Source organism: Equus caballus, chromosome 14 (assembly GCF_041296265.1).
Source record: "Equus caballus isolate H_3958 breed thoroughbred chromosome 14, TB-T2T, whole genome shotgun sequence".
Classification (NCBI taxonomy): domain Eukaryota; kingdom Metazoa; phylum Chordata; class Mammalia; order Perissodactyla; family Equidae; genus Equus; species Equus caballus.
This window is the reverse complement of record NC_091697.1, coordinates 69,460,171-69,478,156: the sequence shown is the minus strand read 5'-3', so window position 1 is coordinate 69,478,156 and position 17,986 is coordinate 69,460,171. Positions and strand designations below refer to the sequence as shown.

The 17,986-nt window shown below is 35.2% G+C and overlaps 1 protein-coding gene across 1 annotated transcript in view; it reads left to right on the top strand.

Annotated features, from left to right (window-relative positions):
- Nucleotides 1-17,986, top strand: part of HSD17B4 (hydroxysteroid 17-beta dehydrogenase 4) — an 81,350-nt gene that overhangs the window by 15,765 nt on the left and 47,599 nt on the right. Inside the window, exons 7-11 of the mRNA NM_001081901.1 lie at nucleotides 857-941; nucleotides 2,046-2,233; nucleotides 11,423-11,514; nucleotides 14,121-14,145; nucleotides 15,785-15,913. Of these exons, the coding sequence (NP_001075370.1) occupies nucleotides 857-941; nucleotides 2,046-2,233; nucleotides 11,423-11,514; nucleotides 14,121-14,145; nucleotides 15,785-15,913 (519 nt within the window). The remainder of the gene's footprint in view (nucleotides 1-856; nucleotides 942-2,045; nucleotides 2,234-11,422; nucleotides 11,515-14,120; nucleotides 14,146-15,784; nucleotides 15,914-17,986) is intronic.

The following is a 17,986-nucleotide window of genomic DNA, read 5'->3' as shown; positions in this document are numbered from 1 at the left end:
TAACAACTATGGTAAAGAAGAAGCTGAGAAAGATAAGATTTGTTGGCAAAGGGGGCTTATGTGGGCACTTTCTTTTCTGCTCTGGTGGGACTGGGCTATTTCCCCATAAGCTCACCACTCCTAACTACCCTTTCATGTTTTTTGGTTCCTCTTTTCATTCTTACGTTATTTTTCTAATATACATGTGAAAACATTTGTTGAGGCCCCAGATTGAAGCAACGATAAGTAAAAATTGTTAAAAACTTCATAATTAAAAAAATAAAATTAAATCTAGAATTGTTTGTCTATCTAAATCATTCTCCAAGTTGTCTATTCATTAGATTGACATCTTTAAAACCTGATAGGCTTCTCTCTCTCTTTCTCCTTTCTCCTCTCCTACTAGCCTCCCCCCATCTTCCCCTCCCTAACTCTTTTGCAAACCTTGGTAAAAATAGGGATATAGGGAAATAGTGAGCATTTTGTAAACATTTCTGATGATGAACTGTGTGGTTTATGATTATGCTTTAACTGATGTTTGTGTTGAGTCCCAATTTTATATGTAAAATTCTTGGATATTTGTATTAGTGAATATTTATATAAAGTAGGCATAAATTAAAGATGGCATTGTATTTAGATGTATACAAGGATTATAACAATTTTATCATAAATTATAGGGAAAATGGATATAAACTATTGATTGGTTACACAATTGGAACAAAAACAAAAATAGTTACTTAGCAGTGCGACAATAGTTGATTTTGAATGCTAGGTATGCAGTGGGCATCTTTGTATAAGTAAATCATTGCTTATGTTGATTCTGAGATGTGCATATCCAATTTTTCACAAAATATGTAATAAAAATAATTTCTTGTTTTAGATATAATCCATAGAGTTCATTTGCGGGGCTCCTTTCTAGTGACCCGGGCAGCGTGGGATCACATGAAGAAACAGAAGTTTGGAAGGTAGAGTTGAATGAGGCTGTAAAGGGGGATTGGAGATAGAGTGTGTGGGTTCTTCGGTACAGGGAAAGATAATTGGTTTGACATTGAGTAAAATATTTTCAGATATGTGCACGCTTTTTAAATATAGTTTTGGCATATACCCTCTCATTAAATTGGTGTCATTTGGTTACAGATTACCTGAGCTGGACAGCTTTATATTTTCTTTCACCTCCTACTGTTTATTATTAATGGTTTTCCTGCTGTTCTCTGATATTTTAGCAGTACAAATATTGAGGATTTAGCTGTATTTTATTGTCTAATCACAATATCATTTGTGTGTCTAGTGACCAACTGGGGAGAGAAGAGTGGTTATTTCCTCCTAGCTGGTACTGGTTGGACATGAGTTAGTCTTTATAAACTGTTTAGAGACTGTAGGACTCTTGGGGTTGCATCTATGTGAGTGACTCAATGTGGCAGAGCTAGTAAGTAGCTCGATGCACTCTAATATCAAGGTCACTGCTGTTAACTTAGGCTTCACACACATCTCCTAGAAGTAAATCATTTGTAATACCTATTCTTATTGGAGATTTCTACTTTATCCTGATCCTAGCAGTTTCTGAAAGTAAATGATATGATTTATTTTACTTGGTCTACTAAGTAGAGTGAGTGAGAATGGGTTCTCGTATGAGATAGCATTGTTTTGATATGAGGCATTTAATATTATCCAGAAAAAGAAAGAGGCAAAGTGATGAGGACTAAAGAATTAGAACTACTTTTGCTAATATTTCTTATTAAAATTTTAACATATATTGCCAATTTACTTTATGTTTACAAATATTTATCATTATTTACAATAGATACTGAATATTCATTCTTAGACTTGAATTCATTTGGTCCTACCAAGGATTTTTAAAAAAATAGTTAAATCTTATAGTTGAATTTTGAGATTACTTTTATTATTAATATTATTTTAGATATGTGAATCATGACTCTAAGAACCTAATGACAGTATACAGAGTTGCTTTTGACAAATGTAATAATACTGAAAAAGAAAAAAGAAAGGCCTAGCATGGCAATGTTATCAAAACAGAAAAGATACTATTGAGAGACCGATTTTTCTTTTAGGATCATTATGACTTCGTCAGCTTCGGGAATATATGGCAACTTTGGCCAGGCAAATTATAGTGCTGCAAAGCTGGGTCTTCTGGGCCTTTCAAATACTCTTGCAATTGAAGGCAAGAAAAATAACATTCATTGTAACACTATTGCCCCTCAAGCTGGATCACGGTTGACCCAGACTGTTTTTCCTGAGGGTAAGTACCTTAGATTTTTTCTTTGCTATTACCCATAAATCTGTATGGAGTGAGCTTTCAAAAATATTTAATCTGAATAGTTAAAGAAATTATTTTCCTTACAGTATCAGGAAGCATTATGTATAATTTATGATCATTATGGAAAATTTAGAAAAGCACAAAGGATAAAATAAAAAATGGCCCATAATTCTACCACACTGAGATAAACTTTCATTCTTTTTCTTTGTGCAGGTAAACATACATACGTGTTGTTTTACATAATGAGATAATAGCATTCTTACTGTTTTATAAAAAATAATTATTTTTTAAAATTAATGGACTATACTTTTCAGGACAGTTTTAGATTTATAAAAAAATTGAGCAGACAGTAAAGAGAGTTCCCATAAACTACCCCCCTCCCCCCAGTTTCCCGTATTATTAACATCTTGCACTAATGTGCTACATTTGTTACAATTGATGAACCAGTATGGATCCATTATTATTAACTAAAGTTCATAGTTTACATTAGGGCTTACTCTTTGTCTTGTACAGTTGTGTGGGTTTTCACAAACACGTAATGATATATATCTACCATTACAGATCATACAGAATAGTTTCACTGCCCTAAAAATCCCCTGTGCTTCACCTCTTCAGCCCTCTCCTTTTCCTCCTGAATGCCTGGGAAGATTGAAGCACACTTCTTTTTATTATTGAGTAATATTCCATGATATGGATGTACCACACTTTGTTTATTCATTTATCTATTGAGGAACATCTTGGTTGCTTCCAGTTTTTGGCAATTATGAATAAAGCTGCTGTAAACATTCATGTATACGTTTTTGCATGGACACGTTTTCAACTCATATGGGTAAATATTACGATTGCTGGGTCGTATAGTAAAACTATGTTTAGCTTTGATATTTCCAAGCTATCTTCCAGAATGACTATAATTTTGCTTTCCCACTAGCAATGAATGAGAGTTCTTGTTGCTCCACATTTTTGTCAGCATTTATTGTAGTCAGTCTTTTGCATGTTATTCCTTCTAACAGGTATGTAGCGGTATCTTACTGTTTTAATTTTCAGTTCCCTAATGACATATGATGTCATGCATTTCTTCCTATGCTTTTTTGCCATTTATTTATCTTGTTTGGTGATGTGTCTGTTCAGATCTTTTGCTTATTTTTAAATTGGTTTGTTTTCTTATTGTTGTGTTTGAAGTGTTCTTTGTGTATTTTGGAAACAAGTTGTTTATCAGATAGATATTTTGTGAATATTTTTTCACCAGTCTCTAGCTTGTCCTTTTACTCTCTTAATGTCTTGCTTTTGAAGGATAATTTTACTGGAGACAGAATTCTGGGTTGGTGTTTTTTTTTTCTTTCAGCACTTTAAATATTTCATGTTCCTCTCTGCTTGCTTATATGGTTTCTAAAGGGAAGTCTGACATAATACTCCCTTGTTCCTCTATAGGTAAAGTGTTTTCTCCTCTATCTTCTTCTAAGCTTTTCTCCTTGTTTTTTCTGCAGTTTGAATATATTATGCTTAATTATAGATTTTTGGCAATACATTGCTTGATATCTGCTGAGCTTCCTGGATATGTGGTTTGGTGTCTGTCATTAATTTTGGAAAATTCTCAACCATCATTATTTCAAATATTTATTCTGTTTCTCTCTCTCTTTTCCTTCCGGTATTCCCATTATGGGCATGTTATATTTTTTGTAATTATCCCACAGTTCTTGGATATTCTGTTCCCTTTTTTTTCATTCTTTGTCCCCTTTGCATTTCAGTTTGGGAGGTTTCTTTTGACATATATTCAAACTCACTGATTCTTTTTTCATTTCTGTTACACTGTTTTTATTTTCTAGCACTTCCTTTTGATTTTTTCTTAGGGTTTTCATCTGTCTGCTTACAATAGCCATCTGTTCTTGCATGTTGTCCACTTTTTCATTAGAACCCTTAGCCTGTTAATCACATTTACTTTAAATTCCTGGTCTGAAAATTCCAAAATCTCTGCTTTATTTGAGTCTGGTTCTGATGCTTGCTTTGTCTCTTCAGGCTGTGCATTTCTTGCCTTTTAGCATGCCTTGAAATTTTTGTTGGAAGCTGAACGTGATGTATTGGGGTAATATAAAGTGAGGTAAATAGGTCTTTAGTGTGAGGTTTTATGTTTATCTGGCTAGGAGTTAGGCTGTGTTTACTGTTTGCTATAGCTGTCACTGTCAGAGGCTTCATTTCCCTCTGTGTCCTTGTTTTTGTGTTCCCTGTTGTCTTTGGGTTTCCCTAGAAACTCTTTGTTAAATAGAGTATGTGTCTTGGAGTGCTCTCAGTTGTAATCCACTGTTGTTACACTGGAGCTGTGTTGATGTGGCTGTAAGTTATTGGGGAAGGGAAGTGTTCTATGATTTTAGGATTAAACCTCTTTTTTTTAATGGGTCAGAGTCCCTGGGTTGTGACTTGTGGAAGAATTTCTTAGCCTTTCTTTTTTCCTCCCCGTATTTGGGACAGGAAGGCTAGAGGGGCTCCAGTTGTCTAATTCCCTTCCCCTGGGTCAGATAAGTCTCTGGTAGTTTCCCTTGAAGATGGGCCTTTGTTAAAGAGAACAGAATGCTCTGGCCGTATTTCAAAATGATTTTGTTTTATTTATTTTTTTGTTACCTTCTCCCTTTTTTTCTCTAATATTTCAAAGCAAATCTTAGACATTATATTTCACTTCATAAATACTTGGAAATGTATCTCTAACAGACAGGAGCTTTATAACCATAATGCCATTATCATACCAAACAAAATAATTTGTTAACATCACCTAATACCAAATTTGTGTTAAAATTTCCTAGTTGTACAAAAGATATCTTTTTAGAGTTGGTTTACTACACATGGATCCAAAGTCCACAGGCATTTTGCTACTATATCTCTTGTTTCATTTAACACATAATAGTTTGTTCTCTTTTTTTAAAAAAAGCCATTTATTTGTTGAAAAATCTAGTTCATTTGTCCTATAGACTATTCCTCATTCTTGATTTGGGTTGCCTTTGCACTTTTGGGGAAAATCAATTGACCACATAAGTGTGAGGCTATTTCTGGATTCTGTTTTGTTCCATTGATCTATGTGCCTACCTTTTTACCAAATCCATGATGTTTTGATTACTATAGTTTTATACTAAGTCTTGAAATCAAGTAATGTGAGTCTTCCAACTTTGTTCTTTGAAAAGATGAAATTTAAAAATTTAAATCTATGACTGAGAACCTGTTCTTATTTATTTATTTATATAATAAATAGAATACTTGACTAGTGGAAAACTGTTTGTTGTTTTTGATACTCCTGGTTTTGACATATTTATAAAAAGAAAATCTCCGAAATACTTTAAAAGTAGCTTCTGTGAAATGGTACAAAACAATTGATGAAATGATTTTAAAGTTAGCTCCTTCATGAAACACAAATATTTATTCACAGTACCATTTACTTCCTACATTTGAGCTAACGTTCGTTTTGGAACTTAGAATTTGTAATACCAGGCATATACCTACCAGCCCTTGCTAAGAGCTGTGCCTAACCAATTTGCTTTAGGGTAGAATAGAGCTATTTGGACCTGAGATCTAATTTTTTTCCTTTTCTATGTCAGCAGGGCCATTTTTAAAACTTTCTTATTTTAAAAACTCTTTATACTCTCATATTTATGTCAAAGGAATTCTTGTGAAAGAGCCAGATTATATGAAGGACAGATACAATTCATTTTTTTTCCTTTTAAGTGTGATGCTACATATCTATGCGAAATAATGCAGGTTACTGGTAAGAAGTAAAGCATAAAAATATACTGAATTGTCTTGAACTCACTACTCAGCCCAAGAATTGGAATATTACCGATGACTTGTGTCTAACTTCGTACCCTCTGTTCTACCTTCTCTGCTTCATACCAAGAGATAACCACTATTTAGAATTTCGTGTTTACCATTCTTTACTGGACTTCTACCTTAGTCACTTTTTGCTCTTGGTTGTAGATTCTTCTTGGGAAGCAGTAAGTTTTCAAGAAAATATTGAAAAGTTTAGGTTTTAAATTTGTTTTCCTTTGAGAATGTAGTTTCCGTTTCTTTGGACGGGTCTCTGTCTCTAGAGAGGTTAGGTAAATGTTTGTTGTAGTATCCTTTATGCCTACCATACTTTAGTAAAAGAAGTTTGGAAAATAACATCTACTTTAATGACTTAATCTTTCTTGCCCTGTTTCCCTTCTGTAAAGAGAGTTATTGTAGATCATTTTAAAAAGACTCTTCAGATTCTAAATTTCTGTTATTTTTTATTTTGTTTTTTATTACTCTTGCAGTTTAGAAAGCGCTGAAAATTTATTTTGCCCCATACTTTTTCTTCTCTTCCTCTGAAATATACACTTATAGGTTATTAAAGGAATTATTTGTTAAAGAACCACGTTATGAGTAATATATGGAGACATTTGCAGTTTCTCCCTTTGAAATATATTTGATAAACGGAAAGTAATATATATATATATAACTTTACGTGTTTCTTACGTCAGACATGTTTTGAAATATATTTTGCAAATATATATATGTGGCAAGCATACTTTAAATTTTCAAACATGGGTATTTAATCATTGATTTTTTTGTTATTGGTTTTAAACTTAATTGCTTTGTAGTCAGAAAACATGATCTTTGTAATACTGGTTATTTGGAATTTCTTGAGATATTCTGAATAGGCTAGTATATGATTGGTTTTTGTAAATGTTCGTTGTATTCTTGAGAAGAAAGAGTGTCTTCTAGTTGGTGGTAGCAGAGCTCTTTATAGCATAACAAGCCTGATAATTATGTTTTTGAAATATTCTATGTATTTATTGGCTTTTTTAGCTCAACTTTTCAGTTATTGAGAAAGATATATTGAATGTCATGCTTTGGAAATAATATATAAATAAATATTAGTTTCCTCCTGTATTTCTATCAGCTTTTGATTTGTAATTTTTGAGGCTATTTTATTGATTTGCATATGTTTTTAGAATCTTTCTTGTTATTGGATTATTTATTTTTGTGTTAGGCCCTTTACTATTCCTAATTTTTTTAAAAAGTCTATTTTGTCTAATGTTAAAATAGGTGATTTTTTGTGGATAGGTGTTTTCCTGGGATTTCTTTCCTTTTTCTGTTTTTATATTTTTACTTCCAATCTTTCCATGTCTTTCTGTTGTTTTTCTTTGGTAAACTGCCTGAGATTTAAAAAAGAAAATCAAATCTGACAAACTCTTTTTTAACTGATGAGTTTAGTTTATTTACATTTATTGTATCATTGATATGTTTGGATTATGATGTCTGTTAATACTACTTTTTCTGTGCATCTCTTGCTTTTTGTATTTTGATTACTGGAGATTGTTTGAAAATTTCATTTGTTTGCTGTTTTCTGTTAAAATGTACATATTCTGTTTCTATTTCTGTTCTTTTTCTGGTTGCCTTAAATAATATTTTAACCTCTTTTTTGAACAGTATAAGGATCTAAGAAGACTTTAGCCCTGTCATCTGCCTTTTGACTTATGTGTTATTGCTTTCCATTTTTATAGTTTTCCTTTTTTACCTCTATAAATTAGATATTATCATTGTAGTTATTATTTTGTGTGTAAAACATTTGTTTGGATTTATATACATTTCTTTTTTCTTTTGTTTTTTGCTGAGGAAGATTCACCCTGAGCTAACATCTGTCACCAATCTTCCTCTTTGTGCTTGAGGAAGATTTGCCCTGAGCTAACATCTGTGCCAGTCTTCCTGTATTTTGTATGTGTGTTGCCGTCACAGCATGGCTGACGAGTGGTGCCTGGGATCCAAACCTGCGAACCTGGGCCATCAAAGCGGAGTGCACCAAACCCAATCACTATGCTATCAGGCCAGCTCCTGTTTATCGTTTTTTAAATTCACTTTCCTTCTTGTATCTTTGACCGTCCTTTTGGAGTCATTTTTCGTCTCCCTAGAATATGTCCTTTAGAAGTTACTTTAGCGCTAGTGTCTTTTGTATATTCTCTCAGTTTCTTTTATCTTTACTTTATCTTTAAATGTATTTATTTCACTTTTCATTCTTGAATAACAGTTTTTCTGGGATCACAGTTCTAGGGTGATCCTTATTTTCCCTCAGCATTTTGATAAAGCCATTCCACTCCTTCTGGTATCCATTGTTGATGAATTGTCATTTTTTTCAGATGATTTGTTCTTTTCTCTGGTGCTTTTAAGATTGTCTCTTCATCTTTTGTCTTCTGTTCTTTCACGGATGTCTCTGGGCATGATTTCTTCTTATGTGTTGAGCATCCTTGGCTTACATTGTAGTTTCTTGATCTGTGGATTCATGTTTATATTTTTGTTTAGTTTTACAAGTTCTGGAAAAATTTTATCTTTTATCTTTTTTTGGGGGGGGAGGGGGGAGGATTAGCCCTGAGCTAACTGCTGCCAATCCTCCTCTTTTTTCTGAGGAAGACTGGCCCTGAGCTAACATCCATGCCCATCTTCCTCTTCTTTATATGTGGGACGTCTGCCACAGCATGGCCTGCCAAGCAGTGCCATGTCTGTACCCGGGATCCAAACCAGTGAATCCCGGGCCGCCGAAGCAGAACGTGCAAACTTAACCACTGTGCCACCGGGACGACCCCTAGCTTTTATCTTTTGAAGCATTACTCCTCCACTCTCTTTCTTCTTTCTTTCCAGATGTCAGTTAGATGTATGTTAGACCTAATTCTGTCCTCTATTTCTCTTAACTTCTCTTTTATATTTCTATGTTCTTTTCTCTTATATTGAATTTTGAGTAATTTCATCAAATATGTCATCTACTTCACTAATTCACTCTTCATCTGTATCTAATCTACTGTTTAACATATCTTTTGATTTTCTTCCTTCTCCCCTGCCAGATCTACTCTATTTATTCCTGACAGTTTCTTAGTGCTTGCTTACCGTTGTGATTGTATTCTTTATTTTCTGAATCATAATTAGGTTTTGTGTATGATATATTTTAAATTCCAGTACCTCTGTCTCATTGTAGTTTAAATCTGTTGTTTCTTTTGACTTTTACTCATGGTGGCTTTCCTTCATGTATTTTTGGTGATTTTTAATCATGAGTTCTTTGCCTGATCTTAATCTGTGTTTGTTTTGTGTTTTAAATTACCAATGTTTTCCTCAGAGAGGATTTTTCTTTGCTCCTGCTGGTAACCAGGAGACACAGCCAGCCTTGGACTACTTCCACCTTCCTTGACAGCTGAGGTTCAGTGTATAACAGTTTAGGCTCCAGACCCCATCTTGATGCTGGCCTACCTCTAAGTACCCATATATTAGTACTGTTGTTTGTATCTGTTTTCGGGGCAACCCTGCATTCCCTGCAGCGCAGAGCTAAGGGCTCTTTTTCCTGTTTCTTTTTTGTTGAGTACTTTCTCTGTCTCAGTAATACTTCGAAAGTCTCATTTCTAGCAGGAGAAGGGTTCCTCAATGTACCTAGCTCACTGTAATGCTAGAAATCCTATCGTCTGGTATTGTGTAAAAGAACACTGGATTGAGTAAATAATCTTAAGGTCTACCTTTGATTTCATATAACTTTATATCTTTTTAGCTATGAGACTTCTCAGGAATTTCACTTACCCTCTTGAGCCTTGGTTTTTGTTCATAAAATTGTGTTTATTAAGAAGCTAACCTAGGAGTTTGGGAACGTGTTTGAGAACTGGAAAGCAAGAATATTTACTTACATTATTAGTGATAATATGTGAAATAAGATGCAAGTTAGAAGTATTTTTCCTGTATGGCTTAAATTCTTTTCTTTTCCTCTCCTTTCTTTCTTTTTTTGGCTGTAAACTAGCATCTGTTGCCAATCTTCCTCTTTTTTTTTTTTTCCTTCTCAAAGCCTCAGTACATGGTTGTGTATCCTAGTTGTAAGTCATTCTAGTTCTTCTGTGTGGGACGCTGCCAGAGCATGGCTTGATGAGCAGAGTGTAGGTCCGCATTCAGGATCCAAACCAGCGAACCTGGGGCCACTGACGTGGAGTGTGTGAACGTAGCCATTCCGCCATTGAGTTGACCCCTTTTTCTTCTTTTTTCTTACCTAAGATAATAGATACTCAGTTGGATTTCATAGATGTGTTTATTGTTGCAGTCATTATAAAATTAGTCAACTCAAACATCTGAATCTGTGTGAATATACTTTAACATTCATCTGTCAGTTGATATATAAGGGAAATTAGAGAAATGTTATAGATTAAGGTGAATGGTATGTAGGTTAAGAATGTGTTTTGTCGTGTAATTTGACGTGGGTGGAGTCTGCCTTTGGTTTTCTCTTCGTTCATTTATTGGAGAATGGAGAACAGTGTGCCATTGGATTTTTTGCATACTTGAAAGCTTTTAGAGGCTATGAAGTGAAAGATTTTGGAGTTGCTCTTTAATTTTTTTTTGTTACTTTAGCATATTAATTTAAAATTATATTTTGTCGTTTCACAATTAAAATTTGCATTTATTGATTCTTTAAAGATTGTAAGATGTATTAACAAACTGGATCTCATTTGAGCCTTGGAACAACTGGTGGACTAGGCAGAGAAAGCATTTTAATTACCGTCTTACTGATAATTACTTACTGATCCAGGGGAATTGAGTGATGTGCTCAGAGTCCTAAGTTGCCTCCATGACGGGGCCAGCAGTAAAATCCAGGTCTTCATACTCCTCGTGTGGTACCTTTCTGCTCTATTAAGTTGCTCAGAGAAAGTATGCAACGGGAAAATATTTCTTACACCTTGTTACTTGTCAGTAATGGTTGCAAGGTCCGTTTCACATCATTATCTTACTGCTATTGCAATTGTTAAGGCTGTTTTGTAGTTTTCTAGATTCTGCTTAAATAGCTGGGAGAGCAAAATAGTTTTGGGAATGAATGGTCCTAAGTTCCTCACATTATATATAGCTTTGCTCACCAGTCTACCTAGGCAGCTCTAACTTATTTTCGCCTGAACAGTATGTTATCCATTTTGAAAAGGTGTGTCTGATACCTTCAATATTAGAAGCTTGAGAGAGCTTCAGGAATGTCTCCTTTGGGATGAAAAAAGTTATTCCAAAAGCTTTGAATGTTAGACTAATTATGTATATCTAATTTTGTTCTTGTTTAAAAAGTCTCTAAATTACCTGTGATTTTATAAGTAAGGAATTTTCAGAAGGTAAGGTGATTAAGTATGTACATATTGTTTTCTATAAACTTTTTTTTGGTGTTTATTTCAGATGTTGTAGAAGCTTTGAAGCCAGATTACGTGGCCCCCCTGGTCCTTTGGCTTTGTCACGAAAGTTGTGAGGAAAATGGTAGCTTGTTTGAGGTATTCTGCCCCTTCCTTCTTTCTCCCAAAGCAATATTTGTGTAATTAAATATAAAAAAAGATTTAAAAATTAGTATTTTCCACTTGTTCACATTTGTGAAAATCTACATCAGCTGATGCTACTTGTATATTTTTAAATATTATGTTTATGTTACAATTAAGGAATAAGTGTTGACCAATGTCCTTTTTTGAGAAAGTAACAGCACTTTCATAAATTCTGTTTTTCCTTAGTTCTTCGTTTCTAATACTCTTATCAAATGAAAATGTGGCCGGTTTGATGTGTTTAGTCTCATTTGGTTTGAGAAGCTGAATGGTAAAGCAGAAGGACAGGGGTTAGGATTTAGAGTCAGCTGGGCCACATTTTCGGAATTCTTGTTCCGATAATTGCTGGCTTGCTTGAATATTGTACAAATTAACCTCCCTGGGGTTTAGTATTCTTGGGGTTTTGTGCTAGCAACTAGAAATCATCTTTTTAAAAACTCTTAGCATAGGACCTAGTACATAGCAATCACCCCTCAATTTTAACTGTTATTTTAATGTAGCAGGAATCTAGTCTGGGTATGATAGTCAGTAAACACAACTTACTATTTATCTTAACTTTAAAATTTTTTTTCTATTTCTCCTTGTTGCAAAGCTTTAAACGTTTATTGTAAAAATAAAAATCAAACATAATCCCACCATCCAATGAGATCGAGTTTTCACTCCATAGTCAAATTCCTTTTAGATCTCTTCATGTCAGTTTATACATTTTTGGTTCCTCATTTGGGTTTGCTCACTTTTTTCTTTTCTAGCATGAACAATTATATTTTAGATTCCCCTCCCAGGTTTATTTGATTCTCTGTGATAATAGTGAACCTGTTGTATGAGGAAAACTATGACATCCAAAAATATTTTTTGATAGTAAAATAACTTGGTTCAGGTTGAAGTGAATGATATATTTGCCTGATTATTTGAATATAAAGCTGATAGGTAAAGAAAAAACAGTCTGCACATGTCTAGGTAGAGATATGTGCCCCCACTTTCTTAATCACAGCCATTGAATGTGAATTGTGGAAAATTAGAGGTGGAAAGAACTTTAAAACTCTAAATTTACAGAAGAGGAAAATTTAATAATATCAAGCCAACTGGAGGTCAAAATTTGGCCTGCCTATCTTTTACCTCATTAAGGAATTTTTAAAATTTTTTATATTTTACAATTACATTTATTATTAATTCTGTGAACAAAAATAATATATACTTTTTGTAGAAAACTTCAAATGTACAGGAAAGTATATAGAACAAAATAAAAGTCACCCACAATTAATATTTTTATTTTTTTTTAGATGTACATTTTACATGAATAGTCCTTTTTTAGATATGCATTTTATACACACATCCAGATATATACAGACAATTAGGATCATGCCGTGATGAGGTTTTGTATGTTGTTTTCTTTTACTATATTGTGAACATTCTTAGTGAGGAGCATTTGGTATGTGTAATTGATCCAATATAGTAAGAGATGTGTGTAGTATCCAGACTTAAACCTCGAAAGTAAATTGCCACTTTGTGAAGTTCTGAGAGAGATCTAGTGTGGCAGATAAAGATTCTTTGGCTCAGTGGAGCTGTTTTTTCTAACACCTGAGAGGATCTTGCAGCTTGTTGCTTTACTCCCAGAATAAGATAAAAGATGATCTCTCTTCTGCCTGTTATCACAACCACTGCTGATTTATCAGCTCTGATAGCATCAAGGCTGATTGGTCTATTGTAAAAGGTGGGGGCATATTAATATAAAGGCAAAAGGTGATTAAAACCCATACCCATGAGCACTAAGATATGTGCCGTCTGCTGGTATGTTCTTCAGTCACATGCATGCGGAATTCTTGTGATAAGTTCGGGCACACTGTAGCCTGGTCTTTGAAGATATGACAAACATCAGGCGTGTCTTTACATCAGACATTTTCTTCTGAGGATTTCCTTGAATGACCTCTAGAAAAAAATTATCTTTCTGCATGGCAGTTAATATATTAACATATATTAATATATTAAGTCATTTGTCTTATCTTTATATAAAGGTGCTTCATTAAAATGGCTATGTATCGTTTATTAAGTCAAATCCTGGTTTTGTTTTCTTTGCTTTTTATTTTTTTATTCACTAGGTCTTTCTAGAGGGCCATGTATTTCAAGCCTGTGATAATGCTGGGTGATTTTACTATTTATGGTATTTAACCTTCATGGTTACCTCATGAAGAGTGTATTGTTATCCTTGGTTTATATAAGGGGGACCTTGGATTTAGGGAAGTCAAATAACTTGACCAGGGTCACACAGCTAGTCAGTAGAAGAACTGGTATTAAACCTTGATTTCTGAGATTTCTGATGTCAGAGTGTAGAGTGTGTAGAAAGCACAGTGCCTTTCTTACTGCGTTGTGCTGCTTCATATTTCTGCTCTTGGTAACATGAAGAGTGCAAAGTCATGGGGGCCAATGGACTTCTGTGGAGCCGTATTATTTTCATCATTGTCGTCTAGTATTCTAATAGTAAGATAGCTGTCTGTTTTTTTCATTTAAAAAATTCTATTAGTGATTTCACATTAGATGATATAACTTTTTTCTCCTCTTTTTGGTAGGTTGGAGCAGGATGGATTGGAAAATGTAAGTCTCTTTCGGTTTTTGGGTTGCCATACATTATTTCCATATCTTTAAACCTGCATATTGAATTAGAGCTGGGTAAAGATCTTGTCAAATGTCTAAACATTGGTTCTAATGCACACATATTCAAACTCAAACATTGTTATGCCAACAGGTCCTCTAAAACATGGAAGTTGTCCTGCAGGCCTGTGGCATTTTCAAGATTCTCTTCAATTTTCTTCCTGTTGGCAGTCCTTCTTCAGGACTTGTCCTGTCTTATTCAGAACTGGCTGTTCCTTCAGATAGCACAGTCTCTCTTTATACTGATGTTTGTCCTCTCATGTCTCTGGCATCCCACATGCTTGTGCCTGCTGTTTCAGCAGAGAAGTGAGTGGGAGGGAGGGCTGTTTTGAAAAGATGGGAAGAACCCTTTCCCAGACGGCACAGCAGGCAGGTTCTCTAGTTCTCTCATTTGCTGCTTTTCTTCTTTGGGGCATGGGACGTCAGTAGGAGACAGTGATGAATCACATTGAACAACTTTCTGGGGCAGAAATTGCAACTGATCTCTGGAAATTATTCCCCTTCAGCCCAGTAGTAAATTCATTTGGCTTCAACTCTCTCTTACCCCACCTCTCAAACCTTGTGAGCACCACATTGGGTAATTGCTTTATGACATTTAAAAAATTGGTGAAAAATTCCAATATCCCAATTCAAGTTTTCATTGGCTGCTTGTATTAAAATTAATTGAGTTATTTAAAAGATTGCCATTATGGGAGGGCATTGTTACAACGTATTGTAGAGTATCAGTATTTTCATTATAAGTGACTATTCTCTCCAGTTATTAAAGTAACATATTACTCAAGCATTTTTAAGTGTCTTATGACACCCGTATAAGAAAGGATGATCAGTTGTTACAATAAAAGCTGTGTCTGGGACTTTATCAATAGGAAAGCTCTAGAATTAGGCATTTCTGGCATTCCCCAAGACAAATCTTCCATTTAATCATCATCAAAGTCTGACCATTATGTTTAAATAAGTTACTAGTGGTTATTTATTCCTTGGGCTTTTTAAAAAGAAAACAATGTTAAAAATTCTCTTCATGGAACTTAAACAGTAATAATGACTTTTGTGAATCTGTGCATTCTAGTTGACTTCCTGTGGAAAAGGAGGAAGAGCAAAAAGGGGAAAAGGGATAATTATTTGGGGCTATCTGATATATTAATTTGGTTATCTGGATTCTTTGACGTGTTATTATCTCTTGTCCTTAGTTTGCTATCTAACAAACCTCCATTCTGTTATTTTGAAGTGTATTACCCGAATAATCTGTGGTCATGAAGTCAGTCTTGTGGCATGGTTATTTATAATTTAACTTTTTCTGATTCAGCATTTCATTCTACCTGTAGTAGTGTCTGGCATAGTCAGAGGAGAAATTTTTCCCTTCAGCTTCAATGTTTTAAAAAAAAAATGGACGTTATCCTAATGGCTTTGTTATTTTAGGAAAAATACATTTTAAGACTTATAGTAAAATTCTTTAGAAGTTAGAATCTTTTTTCTGAATTCCCTTTTTCTTGAAGTTGAAAGAAAATTCCGGGGGCTCTTGTGAATTTTACTTTCTGTCTCCCTCTTCAACTGCTCAGTATCTTAGCTTTGTTTCTATAACCAGTACGCTGGGAGCGGACCCTTGGAGCCCTTGTAAGACAGAGGAATCAGCCAATGACTCCTGAGGCAGTGAAGGCGAACTGGAAGAAGATCTGTGACTTTGGTAGTGTCAGCAATCCTCAGACAATTCAAGGTAAAGAGTCCCGATCCCGTTCAGTCCTGGCTGGGCAACCAGAGGCAACCAAGTATTTTCTTTTCTTAGGGAATTGTCTTCTACTTTTAACTGTGGTGGTTTAGACACTTGAATCAGCTAGAGCACATTTCTCCTTTCTAGTAGGTATTAGAATTCTTCAAAGTTAAGATATGTATGTCACTTCCACTGTCAATTTTCCAGTTTTTTTATAATCCTGTTTTTCTGGTCTGTGGGTGGTTGGGGGATGGTATGAAGTGTTTATCTGTTTGTGCTGAATGCTTCTACTCCCCATCCGATGGTTGATTTCAAAGTCTTCTGTTATCTAACCACGTGATCCTTATCTGACCTGAGTTTTCTGTATTTCCCAAAAAGTTTATTTAAGCCTATTTTGTTTAGGCTTAGCTCTTTTCTGTCTAGTGAATAGATTTTGCTTTGTTTTAGCACTTTGTCTTTGTTAACTGCTTCTCTTTCTAAAATGCTGCGTCTTCCTTTTATCACCTGTGCTAATCTTAGTGCTGCTTTAGAAAAGTCAAGCCCCAGATGTTCAGCAAAACCTCCCCAGATATTCTGGGCTACACTAATCTCTCTTCTTAGCTGAATTCTTACCACTTGAACATCTCATGATAATTTTCCACAACTTTTGTTTCATCCGTATGTGGTTTCTTAATCATATGGTAAGTTCCTTTGGAGGCAGAAACTGTGTGTTCTATGTCCTTTTTTTGTATTTGGTGTTAGCATAGTGCTGAACTTGTAGAAAGGATTTAGTAAATGCTCGCTACCTTGAGTTATCGAATCATCGAGGATGTGTCACAGGACTAGATCACCAATGAAAGTCACATTATTTTTTTCCAGTATAAATCACGTATGCGTATAGTATATGAGATTTAAAGGGCCTTTCTGGGAAAGATCATGAATCAGAGTTATTTTACAGAAAAATCTTTTTTTGTCAGATTGCCTGTCTCTGAGTGCAGTACTTTCAGCCTGTACCAAGATGACTTTCAGTTAAATAGCCCTCCCTCTAGGCAGCAGTCTGAATGGATCGGTAAGGGGAGGGTTAGTAGGCAAGAAGCCTCTCCACTGGTGTTGCCAGGGATGGCAGTTATCTCTGGTCATCTCAAAGTCTGTAGTTTGGTCATAGTTTTTGTTTGAGTTTAGAAGGAGGCCCATATCTCTAAGGTTTGTTAGGAAGGTCCCAGAGCCTTTGGACTTATGGCACATGTGGCTACTCCATGAGTTTCCTTTATTAACCTTTTGGACCCCAGAACAGCAGCTTCTGAACCCTGTCTGGAGTCGCTCATCATATTGACTGTTTTCTCGGGAAGAATTTTTAGTACTATCTTCAGAGCTATTATTTGTTCGGAAACTTTGGGGGGTAATCTTGACATTGTTCTCTCCCACGGGAGGGTGATGGTAGGGAGAGAAGGGAAATTAGTTGTCCCTCCACCAGATAGAAATTGCATGTCTATGGACAGGGATCCCACTTGACAGAGTTGGAAAATCACTCAAAGACATTGCAAAGCTCAGAGCCTCCTTAGAGTCGTAACCTGGGAAGAGTAGGTTGGACAGTGCCTTGTTTTCCATTGACGGCACCCTGTTACTTTTGGTCTGTTTCAAAGTCTTTCATAATTTTTTCCTATGATAGCCTGACATCATACATTCAGTTCATGGGTGCCAGTGGAGGTTCTGCAGCAGGCTTGCTGAATGTTGTAGGAATAATTATCTAGCACAGTGTAGCTTTTGTAGGGGAGGAAGACATTTCCTCTTCCCAAATGTGGGTTCGTCTGGCCGGAGAACGAATTAAATTCACATGAGACAGAATAGCAAGAGAAAATTAAACAAAGCTTTATGAGGAGCCATGGCCCGGGACCTTTCTTCCCGAAGGAAGAAAGGGCACTGAAGAAGTGGGGTGCACATAGTGGTTATATACCCCCAAACGGGGTGTTTCACATGTGATTGAAATGTCCCTCCCACAATAGTCACAAGATTGCCCTGTTGGCACAGTGCTTGATGGACACAGCAGATAGTGGTCTGCTATGGGCGTAGCAGGAGGCAAGTCTATTGTCTTGAGCTGGG